The sequence below is a fragment of the Chelonia mydas genome, chromosome 1 (assembly GCF_015237465.2).
Source record: "Chelonia mydas isolate rCheMyd1 chromosome 1, rCheMyd1.pri.v2, whole genome shotgun sequence".
Taxonomy (NCBI): domain Eukaryota; kingdom Metazoa; phylum Chordata; order Testudines; family Cheloniidae; genus Chelonia; species Chelonia mydas.
In genome coordinates, this window is record NC_057849.1 from 121,184,338 (window position 1) to 121,207,580 (window position 23,243).

The window sequence follows — 23,243 nt, forward strand, 5'->3', positions numbered from 1 at the left end:
GGGCTACAGCCCACTTCATCGGATGCACTGAATGGAACATATAGTAAGAAGATCTCTATATACACATACAGAGAAGGTGGAAGTTGCCATACAAACTGTAAGAGGCTAATTAATTAAGATGAGCTATTATCAGCAGGAGAAAAAAAACTTTTGTAGTGATAATCAAGATGGTCCATTCAGACAGTTGACAAGAAGGTGTGAGGATGACGTGGTTAATGTGATTAGGTCCTATGATGGTGTCACCTGATGACACCATGATAGAACCTAATCACATTAGCCACGTCATCAGGGGCTCGTTCACCTGCACATCTACCAATGTGATATATGCTATCATGTGCCAGCAATGCCCCTCTGCCATGTACATTGGCCAAACCGGACAGTCTCTATGCAAAAGAATAAATGGACACAAATCTGACATCAGGAATCATAACATTCAAAAACCGGTAGGAGAACACTTCAACCTCTCTGGCCACTCAGTAAAAGATTTAAGGGTGGCAATTTTGCAACAGAAAAGCTTCAAAAACAGACTCCAGTGAGAAACTGCTGAGCTTGAATTAATATGCAAACTAGATACCATTAACTTGGGTTTGAACAGAGACTGGAGGCGGCTGGGTCATTACACATATTGAATCTATTTCCCCATGTTAAGTATCCTCACACCTTCTTGTCAACTGTCTAAATGGGCCATCTTGATTATCACTACAAAAGTTTTTTTCTCCTGCTGATAATAGCTCATCTTAATTAATTAGCCTCTTACAGTTTGTATGGCAACTTCCACCTTCTTTGCATGTATATATATATCTCTCTTCTTCCTATATGTTCCATTCTATGCATCCGATGAAGTGGGCTGTAGCCCATGAAAGCTTATGCTCTAATAAATTTATTAATCTCTAAAGGTGCCACAAGTACTCCTGTTCTTTTTGAAAGGTTCCTAGTTCACATGAATGTAATCCTGTTTAAAGAGGACTAAGTTAAAGCAAACTGGGAACCTATTTGTTTGTGTCCACAGAGGAGTTACAGCACTGGACTTTGATGCAGACTGCTATTCACACCCCTGTAGTCTGACCTGGCCGGGAATTCATTATCTTAGTTTGCTCTGTCTTTTGGGAAGTTTCATTATCCTAAATAATATGGGAATTGCCACACTGGATCAGAGTAGTAATCCCTCTAGTCCAGTCTCCTATCTCTTAAAGTGATCAGGACCAGATGCTTCAGAGGAAGGAGCAAGAAACTAGATATCAGGCAATTACAGACTAGCATGCCCATAAGGGAATTTCCTTGCTATAGTTATTCAGTTAGTGATTGTCTTATGCCTGAAGCATCTCTTCTAAACATCTATTTAATCTTACCTAAAGTAACTCAATATTTCTGTTATCCTTATAGTTGTCAAGGACTTCTGAAATCCTATTAAGCCCTTGATCTCCAGGATCTCTTATGGACCCAAATTCCGGAGATTAACTGTGCATTCCACAAGAGAATGGTTTATCAGTGTTAAATTTATCATCTTTCAATTTTATTGAGTGTTTCCTCATATTAGGAGTAAGGGAAAAAATAGGAATAAATTACACACTCACGTCGTGTAACTTAATCATGTTCCCTCTTATTTGCTTACTTTTGGAGAAAACGGACTGTTTAGTTTATTCTCCTCATATAGAAGATTTTCCAGGCCACTCGTTACACATCTATAACTCTCCTCTATTTCGGCTACGTCCTTTTAGAGATGGGATTACCAGAACTGAACAGAAAATCCCAGGCAAGGGCCTATCAATGGTGGACAGAAGGGACATGATAAAGTTACAATGAATGGGACAGAGAAGGTAGATTGGACGTTATTGTTCCCTTCTTAACATAAAAAAAGAGGGCATCAATGAAATAGAAAGGGAACAAGCTTTAAACTGATACGGAAATACTTTTTCCACACAGGGTGAGATTCTACGTTGTGCCTCTTAAAAGCACAGCACGAAGAGGAGAATGGGGACATGAGGCACTTGAACTACAATTCCCATGAAGCACCACAGCAGCATTTCCAAAATGGAATTATTTTGGGTTTAGGCTAAAATTTGTCAGTATTCAAATTTCTGCTCCAAACTGAAATTTTCTGTGGAGGAAAAAACCTCATTTCTGTTGATTTTCCTTTGTAGAAGTCAGCAGGGTTATTTCCTATCAGATGTTTACCTTAGTGTTCTTCAGTCCTATTTTTGACTTGTTTCAGCCAATTAACCAAAATAGGGCCTACTGGTTTGAACGATTAGTCTCACCTTTCAGCATTTTTTTTAAACAGGTACAATATTTGGTGTCCTCCAGTATAGTAGCTGATTTTAATGCAAGTGTTTATTTTTCTTAGAGGCTCAGCCACTTCATTCTTAGGCTTGTACTAACTTGGTGACTTTTTGCTTTTTATCAATTTGTTCTAGCAGCTCTTCTTTTTGAGACCATAATCTCTGACAGTACCTCATTTTATCACCAGAAAAAAGGATAAGTATCTCCCTAATATGCTTTGTGGAGAAGGCAGATGCAAAGAAAATATTTAGCTTCAACGTCCTTCTCCTCCTTAATTGGTTCCTTTGCTCCCTGTTAGTCCATACTCACCAGTCCCCCAAAGTCTTTGGTTTTTTACCCTCCTTGCTTCCCAACTTCAGTACAACCTCACTTCATATCTTCATATAAAGCGGTCTCTCCTAAAAAAAATCTCTTTGTTTAATGTCTTTGATTATTTGCTCTTCAAATTCTTTTATCCCTCATAATTCCCATTTTACCTGCTCTAATTTATAGGCTTTTCTATTGGCTTCACTTGGCCTGGATTTTCACTTTCTGACAGACACCTCTGAGGCTCACATAACCTCTTGCATCTTAACACTTAACCAAGCTAACTTTTTTCTTGCCCGTCTGCTTCTTTTTTGTTTAGGGGGTATGTGTGCCTGATGTGTCTATTATGGAATGCTTATTAATAGTCTTCATGAAAAGTCTAAGGATTTTAAGTTCTTTGCTTAACTTCAGGGTCTTTTTAACTAGGTCTCTCCTTTAAATACGTCCCTTTTCTAAAGTTTAAATGTTTGAGTGCTAGTTTTTGTTAACATTACTCCCACAAGGATGTTCTCCATTAGTCGTTAAGCAACCACCAAAGAATTAATAATCTTTAACTACAATTCATGACAAATCCTACTATTCCCACCATCAGAATTTAGTACAGAGAATGTAATCAAATATGATAGTTCATTTTGGGGTCAAGACAGAGTTCCAGTTCAGTTCAAGAAAAGCTCTTGATGTTGGAGAAAAGTCTCTCAAAGCAAAGTGGTTTCCCTTTACTTGGATGCTCCATAAGCAATTACAAAGATCAATTGCTATCGAAGTCAGTATTTGTTCCTGTTCGCTTGAATTACAAAATTGTTCAGGGCTGGATTGATTTACTTGGATTAGCTCTTATACACCAGATGCACAGTGACCACAGCAAGCCCAGTCATCTTGGAATTTCGCTGAAATGGTCTACTGGAAAGCCAGATAAACGAGCACATGTTGGTCTAAGCACTGACCAGATGGGCCTGTCAGCTGCAATGCAGCCAAGAACATGGTAGTGCAGTCCCAGCAACCACCACTATTTTCTGTGCTATCCACTCTAACAATCCGTAGCTGCAACACATGGTTTCTAGGATTGCACAGATGACGTCTTTGATTTGGCAACAAAATTATTTACATAAGACTTGGCTGAGGGATAACAGTTATGAGAAAAGTCATGTGTGAAAAATTTTCTGTTGTGACTACGGATAATAAAGTCTGAAACTGGCCCCAAAAAAGCATCAATTCACTATTTTATTATGTAGAACCAGATAACTACAAACTGTCTTAGTAAAAATACTGTTTAGTCACCATTTTCATTCTGGTCTTGGGATATTCAGTGGAATTTATACAGACACAACAAAGGAACAGTATCTAGATCAGTGGTTCTCAAAGCCGGTCTGCCGCTTGTTCAGGGAAAGCCCCTGGAGGGCCGGGCTGTTTTGTTTATCCGCAGGCTCGGCCGATCGCGGCTCCTGCTGGCCGCAGTTCACCGCTCCAGGCCAATGGGGGCTGTGTGGGCCATGGGATGTGCTGGCCGCCTTTCCTGCAGCCCCCATTGGCCTGGAGCGGCGAACCGTGGCCAGCGGGAGCCGCGATCGGCTGAGCCTGTGGACGCAGCAGGTAAACAAACCGGCCAGGCCTGCCAGGGGCTTTCCCTGAACAAGCGGTGGACCGGCTTTGAGAACCACTGATCTAGACCAGAAAACAAGCTCGCTGAAGTGAAGGTGTGACCCCTTATGGAAATAATTCTCTATTTTTCAGAATATGAACAGTGTATCTTACTTTAAGACATGTTTTAATGGTAAATGGATTATCACTGAGCTTGTAACTTCATCTGCCAACTGAGTTCCTTAACTACCAGCCTTTCCCTGTCAACACTATTTCCTTAACCAATTTGGTTTGGAAGGGATCTAGAATTACAGTAGAATTCCAGCATCACTCTTGGTGCCATAGTAACTACTCAGATGTGCGACCTGTGACCCTAAAGCTGAGCACTGGGGTCACTGTAGTTAGGCAGACTCCTCCCCACCTTGCATGCACATGTTCATGAGCTGTGACAATGGTGCTACTGTCATTGTGACTTCTGCCAACACACACGAAAACCCCAGAACAAATTCAAAGGGAAAGTTTACATGGAAGGGGAAAAAAGGTTGGCAAAAAACCACTTTTAAAAGCCCGATTGATCCTCACTTTGAGAAATTCCACACTGGGCCATAGAAAGCAGAGCAACTCTAATTCTTGCCCAAGTCCAGCCTTCCCAATGCCTGAAATGGAGGGCAGGAATTCACCATAGGTGGCATGTTTAAGCATGTACAGTTACTGTGGTAACAGCCCTGAGTGCTGGTAGTACTTTAACTATTCTGGCTCTCAATGCAGCTTGTTTTGGTGTTGGCCTATTTGTGGTTCTAAAAACTAACTGGTGGGTTGGGATTCCTGTGATACAACAGGGTGCATTAAAGATGCACCAAAGGAATGTAATAATTACATGATACACTGCAGCAGCCTACAACAGGCCCTATCTCCAGTTTACTGGCTTTGAAACTGATCTGGACTCCTTTCCCACTAAACTCAATGGGTCAGAGCAGATCAGCACCTTTCTTTGGGAGGGTTCCAATATGGGACAGTCCTGCAACCGTGGTGTGAGTCAATCTTACTCTCCTTAGTAACCCCTTGGAAGTCACACAGATTACTTGCATGAGTAAGGATTATAGGACGAAATCCATGATTTCTCATCTCACAGAAGGCTTTTATTTTTACTATTTTTACAATAAAAGAACCTTTTTACTTTCTTTTCTAAGCGTGTGGTAAGGTAGAAGGGGGTCTGTAATCCAGATTTTAAGGGGAATAAAAACAAAATTGGAAAAGCTGAAAGAGTGAAAGCCCTGCCTGTGGGAACCACACCCTTTCAGCTCACAGGAACTAAACTGATTCAGAATTATGGAAATTGTACAAAGTTCCTCATTTGCAAAGCAGCAGCATGCTGTAGCACAGAAAGAGAACACATACTTTGGGTTAGAAAGGTGAAGAAAGCCAAGCACCAGGTTAATTTTATACTGAGGAAACCAGTGTCACCTGAAGTACAGCCAGCGGCTTTCATTTATCTCTTCCACCGATGGAGCATGATCACCAACTCTGGTACAGCACAAGAATGGAATGTAAGTAACAAAAAATGTTTGTGAGCTGGTATCTTTAGCCAAGCTCAAAATAAAAACAAGCCAAAAACAACAACAGAAACAAACACACAAAATAAAAATGGAATACAAAATGATAAAACAAAAATCATATAAGGTAACAATGACACTGTATGATAAACGTTTGCTAATAACATCCCTTAGTTTGTTTACATACAATCATGTGGGGTGATAATCACATCCAGAAGCTATCACCCCCAAGAAAAGGAGATCCAACCATGTTGCCACAGAATCTTTACATGACAACAAAGTACATGTAACAATTATTTCTACCAATTATTACAAGGTGGACAAAATTACTATAAGGTGGGTGCCCAACTGGTTGAAAGACCATATTCAAAGAGAAGTTATCAATGGGTTGCTGTCAAACTGGGAGGGTGTATTTAGTGAGGTTTTGCAAGGGTCAGTCCTGGGTCTGATACTATTTGGTATTTTCATTAATGACTTGGATAATGGAGTGGAGAGTATGGCTATAAAATCTGCAGATGACACCATGCTGGGAAGGGTTACAAGCACTTCGGAGGACAGGATTAGAATTCAAAATGACTTCGACAAATTGGAGAATTGGTCTAAATTCAACAAGATGAAATTCAATAAAGGTAAGTGCAAACTACCACACTTTGGAAGTAAAAATCAAATGTACAACTACAAAATGGGGGACAGTACTGCTGAAAAAGATCTGGGAGTTATAGTGGATCACAAATTGAATATGAGTCAACAATGTGATGCAGTTTTAAAAAATATCATTCTCGGGTGTATTAAAAGGAGTGTTGTACCGAAGTCACAGAAGGTAATCGTCCAACTCTACTCTGTGCTAGTGAGGCCTCAGCTGGAGTAGTGTCCAATTCTGGATGCCGCACTTTAGGAAAGATGTGGACAACCTGGAGTGAGTCCAAAGGACAGCCACAAACATGAGAAAAGCTTTAGTAAATCTGACCTACAAGGAAAGATTAAAAAAACTGGGCACGTTTAATCTTGAGAAAAGACGACTGAGAGGGACTTAATAAAAATCTTCAAATATGCTAACGGCTGTTATCAAGAGGACTGTGATCAATTGTTCTCCATGTCCACTGAAGGTAGGACAAGTAGTAACTGGCTTAATCTGCAGCAAGGGAGGTTTAAGTTAGATATTAGCAAAAACTTTTCAGTTAGAAGGGTAGTTAAGTTCTGGAATAGTCTTCCAAGAGAGGTCGTGGAATCTCCCTCAAAGGAGGTTTTTAAGAACAGGTTGGACAAACACCTGTCAAAGATGGTCTAGGTTTACTTTCTCCTGCTTCAGTGCAGGGGCTGGACTAGATGACCTCTCAAGGTCCCTTCCAGCCCTACATTTCTAGGATTGGCTACACATACACACATAAGATATATCTATAATATAGATGAGAGAGAGAGAGATTGTGTGCATATGTGTATAAGATATGGCCAATGCATATACGCACAAAAACTATATTTAAAAAAAAAAAATTAAAGGTTGCAAAGTAGAGCATTCTAAAATTAGCATGTTCCAGAATGAAGGTTACCTCGTGCAGGTAGTGACACCTACAGTTAAGGCTGCCTGAGTCTTTCCATTCTAAGATTCTCTTTTCAGTTGCTTATAACTGCCAGACTAACAGGCTGATATTTTCCATGGCTTATGTCTGTCTCAGCTATTTTTGGAAAATTACAACAAAACCTGTTTAGCTTTTTCCTTAGGATGAGTTTAGCGAAAAATACATTTTTACGGACGTTAAAATATCCCTCCAACCATTCTGTTGAGAAGCTCTAGGGCCTCCATACTTTGGAGCAGGGACTTCAAATCTGGCAGGAGGGCACCCTGGTGTCAGGGATGTGCCTTTTGGCATCCCCCCCAATAACCCACCCTAATTTAACCACATTACAAGCCCCTAAAAATTCCAGTTTGCACATGCTCAGTAGACACTTCTTGGAGTTTGGCCGCTAAATTTTCCTGAAGAGTCCATCTGCTCTGAGCACGCTCTAGCTCTGGGATGCAAGGATGGAGCAGGATTAACTGCTCTTTCCCAGTACTGGGGGCCGCAGTGGCACCAGCACAGGAACTGAGAGCAGGGAGCCCATCTCTCCAGGCAGAGCAGAGGGGAAGCAGTCTGACTTGAAGGCAGAGGGGATTAAGGCCAGATTGGGTCCTATTGGTCAAGGAGACAGGGAGCCAATGGGAGGGTAGGGAAGGGGAGACTGAGCTCACACTCAAAATTGTGGGGGAGCGTGGGGGACTGGTTGGGCACGGAGATTGGGAGTGGGGGAGGCGGAGATCAGATGTGGAGCCTGGGGAGGAGGCCGGGACTCGGACAGAGAACCTGGAAGAAGAGAAGACTGGGATGAGGAGCCAGGGCTTGGGAAGGAGGCTAAATAGGTTTCAACCCTGCTGATGACCCATGTGGGTGTCAGTATGATGCCACATGATGGAATTTCTGCCTGTGCAATCTTAATTCAGACCCTTGTGCAGATTATAATTCATCTTTTAATTACATGATCACATTTTCTCCAGAGGACACCTGCCTCATTCAGGGATTGGGAGTGGCTGGCTCATTACAAAAGCAGCTTTGCCTCTCCTGGAATTGACACCTCCTAATCTATTATTGGGAGTGGACTACATCCACCCTGATCAAATTGGCCCTGTCAACACTGGTTCTCTACTTGTGAGGTAACTCCCCTCTCTTCATGTATCAGTATAATAATGCCTGCATCTGTAATTTTCACTCCATGCATCTGATGAAGTGGGTTCTAACCCACAAAAGCTTATGCCCAAATAAATCTGTTAGTCTTTAAGGTGCCACCGGACTCCTTACTGCCTCATTCAGTGCACTGGATGGTGCTCACTGAATGAGTTAGCTATTGAATATTTTGTTTTATTCTCATTGGTCAGTATCTGGCCCCATGCCTCATTTACTGCACATCACTTAATTTCTCATTGCTTAAGTTTTTAAGCTCAGTTGTACATTGGGCTATTTTACTTCCATATAGTTAAAACATTCAATAAGTCTTTGTATCTGAATAAGCTGGACAACAGAACTTCAATTAAAAATCCTGCTATTTCAATAGTAACCATGTCACTATGCATCATTTAAGTACCAAAAAATAAAAAAGTTAGTATTGGAAATCAGAGCTTCTCCCCCCAGCAAGAACAGTGCTTAATTATATCTTTATCACAAGCTATTTTATAGTTCCTAAAATTCAGAAAAAAGTTTTCTAATTAAAATTCATGTTTTGAAATGAATTAATTCCAGCTACTTGTAGTGACTATTCCCACCCACCTAGTTTGAAACAATGAATTCTGAACAAAAACAGGGAGGACACTAGTCTGCATTTTGCTTCAATAGCAACATTCAGTACTAAACTGGAAAAAGGAAGCAATGCCCCAATGGGTCACCCATTCCTAATGAACAATGACAGACCCTTATTTTGAGATATAAATGCAAGAGTTCCCTTTCTCTGTGAGAAGTACAAGTGAAATCTTGTCAGCCACTCTCTTGAGAGGAACTTTGACAATGCTTCTGATTTATTGGCCTGTCAGATCTCTCTGAAGTTTGTTAGCAGCTTGAGGCAGGAAAAATGGTTCTTGGCTTTAACCACCAAATGGGAGGAGTCTAGATTCTTAAACTTTTTTTCCCCCCCACTAGATTATCCAAGCTAAACTGTATTTTCCAAACAAAAACAAACTCACTCTTCCAAGAACAAAGCCATTTACCATTCAGGTACTTAAATGTAATCTTCCAAAGACATCTATGAGATCCAAGAAACTCAAGCATCTGATATGATGGGAATGAAAAATTATTACTACTGGTGTTTAAATTTTTAACATGTTTAGTTTCCAATGGCTGAATCTAAAATGGACATAATTTTGCAAACAAGGTAAGTGTGGAAGAATTTTATTAGTTTTAGCTGGACTTTTTTTTTTTTCTTTTATAAACTTGTTATACTAATGGCTCAAGAATTAAATTGAAGTTAAACACTATGTATTTTCATTTTGTCAATCTAATATAAGAATGACAAAATAAAAATAATCTTATATTAGATTGACAAAATGAACATACATATTGTTTAGCTGCACTTTAGCTTCATCCATTGCACATGAGTAGTGCATCATGTTCTGAAAATCCATTTTCTCTTCTAGCACCCTAGTCATATTCACACACAATGAATTGAGTTAGAGATGAAGTAGCAGTGTTGGCCCTCAAATTCTTCTGCCTTTATTGCTTCCTATTCAACCATTAACCTTATTTTCATGTGTAAACTGAAAATTAAAGGCTTAAAGTTTACCTCTGTAGAGGCAGCACTGTTGGGAGTGGAAGCCAGAAATTGCGAAATACCAATCCCAACTGCAATCAATTTATTGTGTTACACTATGAAAGTGATTTAGGCCCCCACGTCCCAGATCTGTCTTCACCACAGAGTTAACTTGAGTTCTTACTTGGGCATTGTCCCTACGCTGCTTCCCATCCACACACAAAACCCTTTCATTTGAGGTTTAGTGGTGCTTTAAACTCAGGTTAGCAGGCCCAGCTGAAGGTATGGGCTAGCCCCCGGTGCCACTTTCACGCAGGCTGGTAACACAGCCTGTATCCACACTGCATGAGGCTGATAATCCTCCAGCACCTTCCCACAATTCCCCGCCCCCCTTGTGCCCAGGACAGACAATTTTACCCACAATTCCTTGGGAAACAATCGCAGAGCAGCTCATCTTACTGCAGTCCAAAGAACATGGGATGTGTTCCCAGAAGTCCTGGTGACACACACAGGTGAGTGCAGCACCAAGGACAAACACACTAACTCAGGTGGGGCTTTGCAGTGTAGCTGCTCACACCCAGGCTAGGCCAACCTGCGTGCTCAAACCCTAGTGCTGATCACCCAGGCTAACTGTGCAGTGAGAGCATGCACTTCAGCTGAAATACCAGCTACCTCACAGGGTTTTTGTGAGGATTCATTAATCTTTATTAATGAAAGTGTAAAGTTAATAGTCAAGACGTAGCAGGATTAAAGGAAAACCACTCCGAATTTCACAGGGTACAAGTGACCTTTTTTTATGGTTGTCTGCAACATCTGAATTACAGGTCCAGTTCATGAACTGCATCATTGCCCCCTCTCCCACTTAATCTAGTAAATGAACAAAAAGCAATGTTAATCTTTAATCTCTTTTCTGTTAAAGTATCCTGTATAATTAAACACTTCTTAACTCTCAACCTCTCACGCTTTATTTACTGCAATCTAATTTAAAGGGCATAAGTGCCAGGGGCACAGGCATCATCCATGTAAAGCAACAGTGAATATCCTGAATTCCATACTGCACCTCAGCTGAGCCCTATATTCCATGCTATTGCTTCTGTTTGAGATACAGACTTCCTTTAGTTCTGTCTTTATACTGCATATTCTGATGCCTCACACCCTACCCAAAAGGATAAGAACTAGCATGTTAAACTCTTCTGAACTTCACTGGGAAGCTGTAATCTATGCCTCTTCTAGCCTCCTATAACAAAGGGGGTATTTTACTTCTCAGTGGCTGGCACTGTATCATGACAAATGACCACTGACCAGTGTTTGAGTTTCTAACTCTTATTCAGCTGCACATGGCTGCCATCTCCTGGTTTAAGTAAGTTTAATTTTATGTGGCCTCTGGGAAGACATACTGCAGCAGTTCCAGTGAACACTGTACAGGGGTCAGTCAAATACTGCATTTCCTAACCAGAATGCTATGAACAGGTCAATATCATTATACAGATGAGAGGTTAACCATTTTGTTCTGTTCAACCAAGCCAAAAAGGTAGAGATTTCTTTTCACTTCCAATCAGGGTTGCTGTTATGCCTCCAACACATAACTGGATACCTATAGGTACGTCAATCTGTCCTGCTGTGACATTACAGTTGTCTTTTGGAAGCTATTCCAGGAGTGGTATCACAGCACTGGTCAACTAGTGTTTTTACCTGTGCGGCTTCATGGCCTGAATTATTTATTTTGGGGAGTGGCACTTGCATGAAGAGCATAAGAAAAGAACACTGTGTTACCTACTGATAGGGCCACTTCAATAGTTTTGCTCAATCATCAACAGAGCAATCTGTCAGAATAACAATGTCCTCCCTCAAATGCCTCCAGAAATGCTCATGTCACCTCAGGTTCCTAGACTGGACCATCCAAAAAAACGTTCATCACTGCAAGAGGAGAGGTAAACCTCATCTTCAAATTGCAAAAGGCAATTACAGGCCTGTGATAGGAGCAGTATTTCCTGCTGTCCCAACTAAGACCTACCCAAACACTCAAGAATGTACCCAGCTGTTCGAGTGTAACCTTCAGCCACCTGGAATGACCCCTAGGTCATCACGGTGAGGTGAGAATCTAAGGAGTTGGGGGTGGGTAATGTCTGAGCGCCTTTGCTAGCCGTAGCTACTAAAGCTAGACTGTCTCCTGAGAATTTGCCTAGAAAATTCTAGAGGAAAACAAGGCAGTGTACTGGATTCTCAGAAGTGCTCAGTGCTGGCCTGTTTCTGTGCCCATTGACTGCAATGGTTCAACTTCCACTGATTTCAATGGGAGCAGTTAGGCCAATTCCAAGTGTTTTTGGAAATCCCACGCACTCCGAGTCATCTCTTAACTAAACCTAGGAAATACAGATCAGCTGGTGGTACTGGCAATTTCCTCTCTTTGTCCAACTACAGGGGTAACCTGCTAATTTTACCTAAGACAAATTGAGACTTACCTCTGCATCTACAGTTTTCCCTTATGCTTCCCTATACCCTACTACAGGACTTTGGATATTGCAAATTCTGGTGAGCACACTTAGTATCGAAGGCAATCAGTACATTGTAAGGGCCACACAGCATGCGTACAGTATGCCGGTTTTTCTCTTCAGCTGCCAAAACCCTCATATAGCAGGAGCATACCTGCTAAATAACCGTTGATGGATTCATGAGTCTCTAGGGCTTTTGCTTCCCATGATAAGCAGCTTCAAAAAATATATATGCCTATAACCTCAGAGCATCTGTATATTGGCGGTTTGACTAAGTTGTTATGATTAAATACTATAACCATAATCTGTACGTTGGCCATGTCCTCAAGCCTTTTCAAACCCTTGAATGTCCTTAGTTATAAAACAGTAACCAGAATACATACAGTACAGTAAGATCCTGATTATTCGAACAGTCCAGGAAACACCAAATTTGTTTGGATAACAGCCTGTTTAGAAAGGGGCTGATCCAGCTCCCACTGAAACCATGAAAAGTCTCCCACTGAATTCAATAAGAGCAGGAGCAGGGCTACTATCAGAGGCCAACAGATGGGGACTGGTATTAGTTCATTAGATACAGAAGTTGGGCTATAGGGGCCCTATTGTCTTCCTTGTAGGATACAAGCAATTTCCATTCAAGTCAATAGATGTTACTTGTATCCTGCTAAGGAGCTCAGGCCTCCAGGTGTTTTGGTTATTAGGCATCCTACTGTACTATACACTCATAGTGTCAACTAAATAAGAAGTTACTTTTGTGTCCTTGCCAATACATCTGTACCCCTTAAAATCTAGAGATGCCTAACAAGCATCACACAGGTGGCTTTAGTGCATCAGTGACTAGCAGAGTACAGTATTTTTTAATTTTTTGAAGACTATAACATTGCCCAGTGTTTGGATGTGTACTGACCTAATGTTCAGCCACGACAGCATGGGCGTTGTGCCTCCACCAATAATCCAGACAGTGAAAAAGACAATAAGAAGGGTTGTTGAGAACATCATTTGATGGGAGTACGTAGCAGTGTCTCGTATGGCCAGAGCAAATGCCATGGCTCCCCTAAGACCTGCACAGAAAGAAAGGAATGAATCAGATGAACTTCGTAAGTCCCAGTGACAGTATTCACAAAACTTTCTTAAAAACATTCATCCAGTCTAAAAACAAAACCCCAAGATATTGCATAGGAGCCAAAAGAAGGGACTCCCCACTGTATCAGCTTTTTAAAATAACCAAACACCATGACACCACCACCTGATCTGGCCCATTAAGATGTGCAATGTCAGCACTGCAATGCCCTGCACAAACCCCTACTCACCTCAGGCATAGGGGCTATGTTATGATAGGGAGGGGGCATGGTCAGAGTGTGCTGTGCTCCAGCTATGCTCAGCTGGCTATGGTTTCTTACAAACCAGAGTCAGCAGGCATAAGTTCAAGCAGCTCTTAGACTGTTCTAACCTATGCCATGGCTCAGGACAGAGCATATCTGCTCTGAAAATGAGGAAGCAGTAACAAGGTACCTGACAGCTTTGTTCTCTGCCACAGCATTTTCATTAACATGGTTATGAGTCCAAAGGTAATTGTATAAATAATAGAGACAAATATTTTCAGAAAATCTTGTGGAAAGAAATTGCCTGCTGACTGAAGTAAAAATACATTTTAGAAATCAAGAAGCTCCCTGCATCCAGAAAGAGCATGCAAATATTTCAACTTGTTCTCACAGCTCTAACACCAGTGTTGCTATAAAAGAGTTGTGAGATTGGAGAATTCTGGGTAATAACATGCTTCTAAGCACAGCACACATCCCACTGGGTTTCAGAATTCCAGCAGCAAGGCCTACCCAGACAGGCAGCCACGGACTTATTTGTAACAACAGTAAAAACACTCAGTAATTTGTTTTTACTAGCAAGGAAACATGAACATTAGCAGCTCGCTTGTGTGACAGAGAAAGCAAATAAAATACTCCCCTCCCCTTTTCTTTACTTTAACTCTTAACTCTAGGTGGTTTCTCCACACTTATATTTCTGACAGCATTGGTCCTGTCATTCCCTAAAGGTAATTTTTTTGGGGTGGGGGGGGTGTGTGAAGGGGGGGGAGTGGAATATTGCAAAAATTTTCAGTTCCCCTCCCCTTTTCTATTAGGAAAATTTCAAAACCATGAGCATTTTGACCAATCTTAGTCATAACCATGCAGGGGTCATCCAGCTGATAGAGATCAGAGACTGTCACTCCTGTCAGAATCATGACAGATTCTGATCTGTTTGTAAAGAACTGAAGTTGAAGAATAGGAGACAGACACTGTATAAAGATGCTATGCTAAGTCAATTGCTATAGCACTATTTTAATTAAAACAAACAAAAAACAACCCACCACCCTTCTCCTGTTCAGAAATTGCACCAGAGGATTATTTACGTTTATGTAAAATAGAATTATTGCTTCAAACACTTTTACCTGAAAACATCATCATGTGCTGAAAGTTCCAACTGATCTTGTGCCTTCTGCCCAGATTCAAGAAGAAAGAGAGAGGGTAGATGTGTGCAGCTCTGCCCAAAAAGATTGCAATCTGATCACAGCTGGGGGTTAAGGCTCTACTGGTCTTAGGATAAATACACAGTCGCTGACATCTGCTCCATCATCAGGCTACTGAAAACTTAACACAACCTATTCACTGGAGCAAAAGGTAAGTTACTTTTCCTCCTATAAGTGACTTAGAAATGTACATTGACAGTAAAAAGGTCTTCTTACTCATTAGGCTGATTACTTTATACCTTATTGGAGTACAGAAATTTGACATTTAATATATAAATCAAGACTATTTGATACAGATTGAAATATTTAAAAAATTGAAGGATGCAGTCAAACACCTTCAAATATTAACAACTGAACAGACCTCAGCATGAGAACTTAAACTCTGCTTTTTAATACAGCTCAGATAACTAGCAGGAACCAAAGAGGATTCCCCAGCCCCTTTTATTTGTTCTGAATCAGTTTGTTGAGGAGAGAGGGATGATTGAGAAGAAGGAAGATACAGTGTCCTCCAAAGCACTTTTAAAATACAATACGGTACACAAAAACCTCATTGGTTGCCCATATGGTTAGCTCACACAACAGGGAACCACTTTGATTTGAATACAGCATGAAACAATTTATCAGAAAAGTCCACCCCGTTTTCAGATGAGTTCTCCAAAGCTAGAGGGTGACTACTGTAATCTCTGCTTCATTATCTATCTTCCTGATGACTTCTAAATCCTTTCCACTTCAGAAAATCCACTGAGGCCTTTTGTCTCGTACATTTTTAGTTTTCATTATAATTTTACAATCTAGACCAGGGGTTCTCAAACTTTTTTTTTCCATGGACCACTTGAAAATTGCTGAGAGTCTAAGCAGACAACTTAATGATCTTTCCAAATGTTGTTTGTACCGTTAGCTAACTACTGTATTGTAAAGCGCTACGGATAAAAGCGCTATATAAAAAAACCCTTAATAATTAATTTTTTTTCTTCTACAAATAAAAGCACACAACTCATATTTTAATATCAGTAGTCTTACCTTTTTAATGTGATGGATGTGCCCTCTCCCCCCTACCACAGCAACTCCCAAGCTGGGGCTGGGAAGGAGGGCTGTCTCTCCCCAGCAGCCGCAGCCCTGGAGCTGGGGAAAGCCACCTTTTTCTCTGGCCGCCGCAGCCCTGCATATCCCAAATTCCCCCACCCCCTCTTCTCACCCCACTGCCCCCTCCCACCTACCTCCTATTCCCCCCAAGGCCACCACCTCACCTTATGTGTGAGTCTTCTCCAGGGTTCAGGCACCTAATTAGTGGAGCCACACCTGCACGGCTCCACTAATTAGGTGGGTGGCCTTCATTCTCTTGTGTGCGGCCGCCCAAGTGAGCACCTTAGAGGGAACTATCACGGACCACCTGAATGGAGCTTGCGGACCACTGGTGGTCCACGGACCACAGTTTGAGAACCTCTGCTCTAGACCATACCATATGTCCATCTATATCCCCAACCTTTCCAGAGCTGAGCATAAAATAAGAGCTAACAGTCAATAGCCAAACATGGGGAAGGGTTTTTTTTTTGTTTTAATATGTATATACTTTACACAGAGGCAAATTTATACGCAGTACTTTGCTATAGTATGTGGAATTTGAAAAAGCTGCATATTAGACAGGGTGAGAGAACAGCAGAGGAAGAAGAATAGGAGATTAAAATACACTAGTGCAGGGATCGGCAACCTTTGGCACGTGGCCCGTCAGGGAAATCTGCTGGCGGGCTGTTCGGCTGATCACAGCTCCCACTGGCCATGGTTCGCCGTTCCAGGCCAATGGGGACTGTGGGAAGCAGAAGCAAGCACGTCCCTTGGCCCACGCTGCTTCCCGCAGCCCCCACTGGCCTGAAATGGCAAACCGCAGCCAGTGGGAGCTGCGATCGGCCGAACCTGTGGACGCTGCAGGTAAACAAACCATCCCAGCCCACCAGCGGATTTCCCTGACGGGTCGCGTGCCAAAGGTTGCCAATCCCTGCACTAGTGAAAGCCACCTTTAAAAAAAATAAATCACATCCATCCATCCAAAATTTAGGAGATTAGGCACACTGGGAAGGGGACATCTTCCATGAGTCTTGCCATAAAGTTTAATTATGTTATTCCCTCAGGAAGGTTTATTTTATCATGATGAAGGCTGCAAAAATCATGCACATTGTTCAGTTGAGGAGTGAGATAAAACAACCTCCTTAGAAGCAATATTCTCACCTAGACCAGCCCAGCCGTATTTTGATGTGTAGATTACACAAAACTACTTAAATAGTTAAGTCCCAGGTAGACTGCGAAGAGCTACACAAGGATCTCTCAAAACTGGGTAACTGGGCAACAAAATGGCAGATGAAATTCAATGTTGATAAATGCAAAGTAATGCATCTTGGAAAATATAATCCCAATTATACATAGAAAAAAAAGGGGTCTAAATTAGCTGTTACCACTCAAGAAAAGGATCATGGAGTTATTGTGAATAGTTATCTGAAACCATCAACTCAATGTGCAGTGGCAGTCAAAAAAGCTAACAGAATGTCGGGAATCATTAAGAAAGGGATAGATAATAAGTCAGAAAATATCATTATTGCCTCCATATAGATCCATGGTACATCCACATCTTGAATACTGCGTGCAGATGTGGTTGCCCCATCTCAAAAAAGATATATTGGAATTGGAAAAGGTTCAGAAAATGGCAACAAAAATTATTAGAGGTATGGAACAGTTTCCATATGAGGCAAGATTAATAAGTTTGGGACTTTTCAGCTTGGAAAAGAGACGAGTAAGGGAGGGGATATAACAGAGGTTTATAAAATCATGACTCGTGTGAAGAAAGTGTTGTTTACTCCTTCTCATAACACAAGAACTAGGTGTCACCCAATGAAATTAATAGACAGCAGGTTTAAAACAAACAAACGGAAGTATTTTTCACACAATGCACAGTCAACCTGTGGAACGCCTTGACAGAGGATGTTATGAAGGCCAAGACTATAACAGGGTTCAAAAAAGAACTAGGTAAGTTCATGGAGGACAGGTCCATCAATGGCTTTTAGCCAGGATGGACAGGCATGGTGTCCCTAGCCTCTGTTTGCCAGAAGCTGGGAATGGTGACAGAGGATGGATCACTCGATGATTACCTGTTCTGTTCATTCCCTCTGTGGCACCTGGCATTGGCCACTGTCGGAAGACAGGATGCTGGGCTAGATGGACCATTGGTTTGACCCAGTATGGGGGTGTGTGTGTAAGTAAAATAAATGTCAGGAAATATAACATACTTCCTTGTGTTTTAAAACCTGGAGAAGGTCAACTTTACTGAGCCATTTTCTATTTTACCAGAGGTGGATTAAGGCTAGATGTGTTCTGGGCTAGCTAAAAACCCAATGTCACAAAAACCTAGAACCCTAATTTCATCTTGTTTTATTGAGCCATCACTGTTCACAGAAAGTTAGCACTCTCTTATTTGGACTCTGGCATGGTAGGTTCTCTGTTATTTACCCTCAGCTAATCAATTTTCCAGGTATATGCAAAGGAGTGTCTAAGAGCATGTCTACACTACAAAGTAAGTCCATGTAAGGCAGCTTACGTCAACCTATGTAAGCGTACACACTACAGTGTTCCTCCTGTCATTGTAATTTGCCCATTACACCGACCTAGTAAACCCACCTCAATGAGGCGGGAAAGGCTTAGGCTGATGTAGGTTGGGCGATGCTGGGAGCCAGGAGCTTAGTGCTTGGTGCTGAAGCTCTGTCCCTCTTAAGGTAGCATGGACATGACATGAAAAAACACACTAATTATTGCGGTGGCTGTAAGTCAGCCTAACATAGGTTGACTTAATTGTGTAGTGTAGACATGGCCTAACTAATGCAAGATAGTGCCTTGATTTGTCTACGTTGATTTGAGTGGACAACATAGGTTATATAATCCTTTAATTCTGAAACACCTTTTCCACCCAGAATATTTGAAGCTTTAAGTTCTGTTCTTATAACTGCAGAGAGTGTAGTGGTCTCCAGCAGATGTGCTATTGAGGACATAAACCAACGATACACAGCTCTGTTCAGATACATGAGAACCCTGGGGCTTGCATGCCATAAGGTCCTTAGCTCTGCAAGGGCAGAGGAAGGTTGTTTTCAAAAGATTTTTGCATCAGCAGCATATTGTAGGAAAACACATCATCTCTGAGATGCCCGAGTGGCTGAGGGAAGGCAAAAAAGCATGACAAGTTTTCAGGTACCTAAAATAAATAACTTGTTAGATGAAAAGCAAGAAAGGATACAAAAGCTCCAATGATGAAAATTGGGCTGAATATGTGTTTCTGGAAAGTAAAAAGAGCTAAACCCATGTACGAAAATATGAAGTTTTCAGCCAGGAAGTGCAGTACCTCAAAGAGCTGGGGAGAAAAACAAACATTCACATGGAAAAATTACACAATAAAACTTAAAAAAAATCAACACTACACCACTTGGCAAGTGAAGAATAGGGTCTCACCTGCTTAGTTCGGCTCCTTGACTCGACTGACAAATTGTTGTATGTATAATGAGCCTGTGTAATTCCACAAAAGAGAACCGCCACCACACCTGCCAATAGATTCACAGACACAAACAGAGTTGGATGATGAAGTTCTTTGCTTACCATCTTAAATCCAGTATGAACATAATTACTTGATTCTCCTGACTGCCTTCTTTATTATTTGTATGACCATTGCACCGAGGAGCTCTAGTCATGGACTAGGTTCCCAGTGTGTAAGGTGCTGTACCAACACACAACAAAAAGACAGTCCCTTGCCCTGCCACTTTGCTTATACTCGTGGTTTAACACATTGTTTTTTAGTTCTTGAGGATTTATTCCTCACAGAAAAGGGAAGTTGAAAGATGTTTTTGTTAACCAACCATTTCTTTAAGACTATTAAATTCAAATTTTAGAGCTCTCCAAATGGTCTTCAACAAAATAAATGAGCAGCATGGCTCAGACACACTGCTGGTAACAGACAGCAGAAATCACTTCAATACCTAGGTTTAGGAAACTCAGTGCAGTAGACTGGATTTCTTCTCAGAGAAGATTCATTAGGAGAGGAGAGCTGTCCTTGATTTAAGTCCAAGAGAGAAAAGATATACAGAACACTACATCAAATTATGTTTAGCTGGGGATTTGAGGAACCATTGTATCTGTAGCTGTATCTGAAGCTAAGGAGTCTCAAGTTACGTAATACAGAGATGACAAAAGGTGCAAGTAGAATTATTTAGCTTTAGAGCTAGGGTCTGAAGTAGTAACTAAAAACAGAAAGCCAGCTCCCTTGGTAATCAGTGTGGGTATTGCGGTCAACACAAAATTAACAATCAAGATTAAAATTTCTTGCTTAGAGCCAAGTTCTAACATTCATAGACTTTGACAGGTAATAAGAAAAGCCCACATCTTCCAGGAGCTGTTTTCCAGTGTAGTTTTACCAGTAAGGAAAGTGAAAACATTTTAGCATCAAAATCATGCATCTTATATGAAGTGCTATTAAAACAGATTTAATAAGGTAAGTGAAAAAAAAGGAGATGGACAGAAGTTTGATCTCTCTGTGCTTGACTCCAAAACATCTCACCTGTAAACCCACAAGCTTCCGCTAGCAAGAAAGTGCTCCAGGACATCAGGAAGAAGAGAGCTGTCTCCAGCAGGGGGAAGCAATGCAGTTTGGTAAACTTGGTCACATAAACACTTTGTTAAGGGATCAACAAACACCTGGTGATTTTGGCTGAATGTTAGTACCATTATACCTAATGTTTATAAAAAGCCTTTTTGTCTGCATTAGTGTGAAGTGTCAATCCAAAACCAAGACAATTTCACCATTAAATGCATCAACTCATCTATGTCAAGGCTGAAATATCAGACACTCAAGAATGAGGAAGTTTAAGGTTTCTTTTGCAACAGTAACCTGGCCACCTTGCACATCTTCTGGTATACAGTACATTAGTAACACAAATATATCAAAAAGAAAAGGAGTACTTGTGGCACCTTAGAGACTAACCAACTTATTTGAGCATAAGCTTTCGTGAGCTACAGCTCACTTCAGCTCACGAAAGCTTATGCTCAAATAAATTGGTTAGTCTGTAAGGTGCCACAAGTACTCCTTTTCTTTTTGCGAATACAGACTAACACGGCTGTTACTCTGAAACAAATATATCAAAAAGTTTTACATTTAACCAGACAGACATGACTAGAAATGCTTACTACTACTACTAATACCAAAGTCTTACATAGTGCTATGCATCAGTAGATCTCAGAATGCTTTACAACTGAGGTCAATAACTTTATCCCCATTTTACATCTGGGGATGGCTATAGTGCACTAGCCTACATCGTCTCCCTATGTGCAATATATGTTTGTTAACATTGTGAGAAGCTGTAACCATTTTAAATCGCTCTATTCTGAGTACTCCACTTCTCAGATTTGATACTGAATTAGTGCTTGTTTCTGAATTAAAGATTTTCCTGGGGTATTTTTTTTTTAAATTAATTTTTTTAAAAAGTCCAGAAACATTTTAGTTTACAGCACATCCAGCCAGAGAAGACCAGCTGTCTTTTACCAAGGCATCTTTGAAATCTGAATGGAAGAGTTCTGATATATATGCTCCAGTATGCCACCTTTATAACTTTGAAACTACGGAATCATTTTTCTTCAAAACTTGGCTATTTTTGAAGCCTTTGAGACAAACAAAAATCTTAGCTTCAATGAAGCTGTATTTTTTCATGCCCATATAACTTAGAAACAAACCAGCTGAACCAATTTAACTCAATATTTCAGGAAAACAAAGATTCATCCTTGACATAAGAGCAAGCCCAGATAATGTCAGCCCAAAAGGAATTTGTTTGAGAAGCTCACAGAGTTACTGAAAGATGGGAGATTCAATTCAACTTCCATTCTACCTTTAAAATAGCACCTGCTCTAGACCTCAAAATAGTTATGATAGAAAAAACTGGTTGCATTCTTTCATATTAATGTTTTAGGCAATTTCCAGTTTCTGTGCTGGAATCAAACACTGGTAGGCATTCAGGACACTTCATACAGTTGATTGTATCTAAAACGAATATGGGTCCTACTTTAAGAGGCAGAATGAAACAAAAGAGCTACTAGCAGCAGCAAAAAGATCCTTAATTTGCTGGCGAGTATGGGAGAGGCTGTTCTGGCTACGGCAGGATTCTTCTTTTCTCGTGTCCACAGAAGCCCCTCCTCACAGCTGGAAACCATTGGGTTGAGCCACTGTCAGGTGAGCAAATGTAGAACCAGGATGCAGCAAGTGTATGCAGCGTGCTCCCCCTCAGATTCCAGCTGACATCTATATGGGTTTGTCAGTGCCTTGTTAATACCCACTCTTCACCACCATTATACAATGGCAACGTGCGTGCTGAGGAGCCATGGGCCAGTGGTTGAAGGGGGGGCTGAGGAGCACTAATGAGGAACGGCAATTCCTTCCTCTGGAGAGCCACAAGGTTTGGAGACCATGCTCCCTACCTCTCACATTGCCTCACAAGAGAAGCAGTCATCCCTGGAAACTCTGCTGCTCTCATGTGGGCTTTACCACAAAATTCCATGATCATGATGGGGCTGTAAGTGATTAACCATGTACCACCACAGGTGGCCAAATGAATGAGAACACTGTATTTCAATTAAAATCCCTTTAGCATTAAGTAGTCCCATTACTTTTATCTCTCAAAGTTATTATATTGTTATTATTGAAAGGCAAGGATAGAGTCTGCAGCATAATCTGGCTGGAGTTAGAGTTAGATAAGACCAACCTCAGATGAAGAAGGCCATTCAATGATGGTGACATTACACCAAAGAATAAGACTGGTATTTTGGCTATTACCTTATTCTTCATATTATTCCCTTCCCTCACCAAAGCCCACAATATTGTAGAGAGGGCACTATACTGTGCTTGTATGCACAACAAGCAGGCAGACTCTGCACTTGCAAGGAAATATTATGTGCAATCCCCTTACAATATTTTTTTTAAAAATCACATAGTTGAGCGTGGCAATACTGACCAGCTATCAGTCCCTGGATATCTTACCAAAAACCAAAAGAACAAAAGCAAGTTATTTGCATAACTATTCGAAACAATCAAAACAATTTTAAAAATGGGTAATGCATGACTAAACTTCCCCTATTTATTTAATCAACCCTCAATGACAAAATGGTACAGAGGCAGGCAAAGTGCTCAAAGCTGTGTCAGTACTGGGGAAAAATCAGTCAGAAGCAGAAATTTAT

At 41.0% G+C, this 23,243-nt stretch overlaps 1 protein-coding gene across 6 annotated transcripts in view; it reads right to left on the minus strand.

Moving 5' to 3' along the window:
- Positions 1 to 23,243, minus strand: part of SLC9A7 (solute carrier family 9 member A7) — a 121,835-nt gene that overhangs the window by 25,974 nt on the left and 72,618 nt on the right. For 4 of the 6 annotated variants that reach the window (XR_006287812.1, XR_005225342.2, XR_006287813.1 and 1 more), the window contains exons 8-13: positions 20,581 to 20,686; positions 19,482 to 19,570; positions 19,270 to 19,383; positions 14,919 to 15,030; positions 13,383 to 13,536; positions 5,629 to 5,688 (exon numbers count right to left, since the gene is read on the minus strand). Coding sequence is in view for 2 of the 6 variants with exons in the window: in XM_037898962.2 (XP_037754890.1) it covers positions 5,629 to 5,688; positions 13,383 to 13,536; positions 14,919 to 15,030; positions 19,270 to 19,383; positions 19,482 to 19,570; positions 20,581 to 20,686 (635 nt within the window). In the remaining 4 variants the exon portion in view is untranslated. The remainder of the gene's footprint in view (positions 1 to 5,628; positions 5,689 to 13,382; positions 13,537 to 14,918; positions 15,031 to 19,269; positions 19,384 to 19,481; positions 19,571 to 20,580; positions 20,687 to 23,243) is intronic. The other 2 variants (XR_006287814.1, XM_037898969.2) reach the window with 1 other exon arrangement.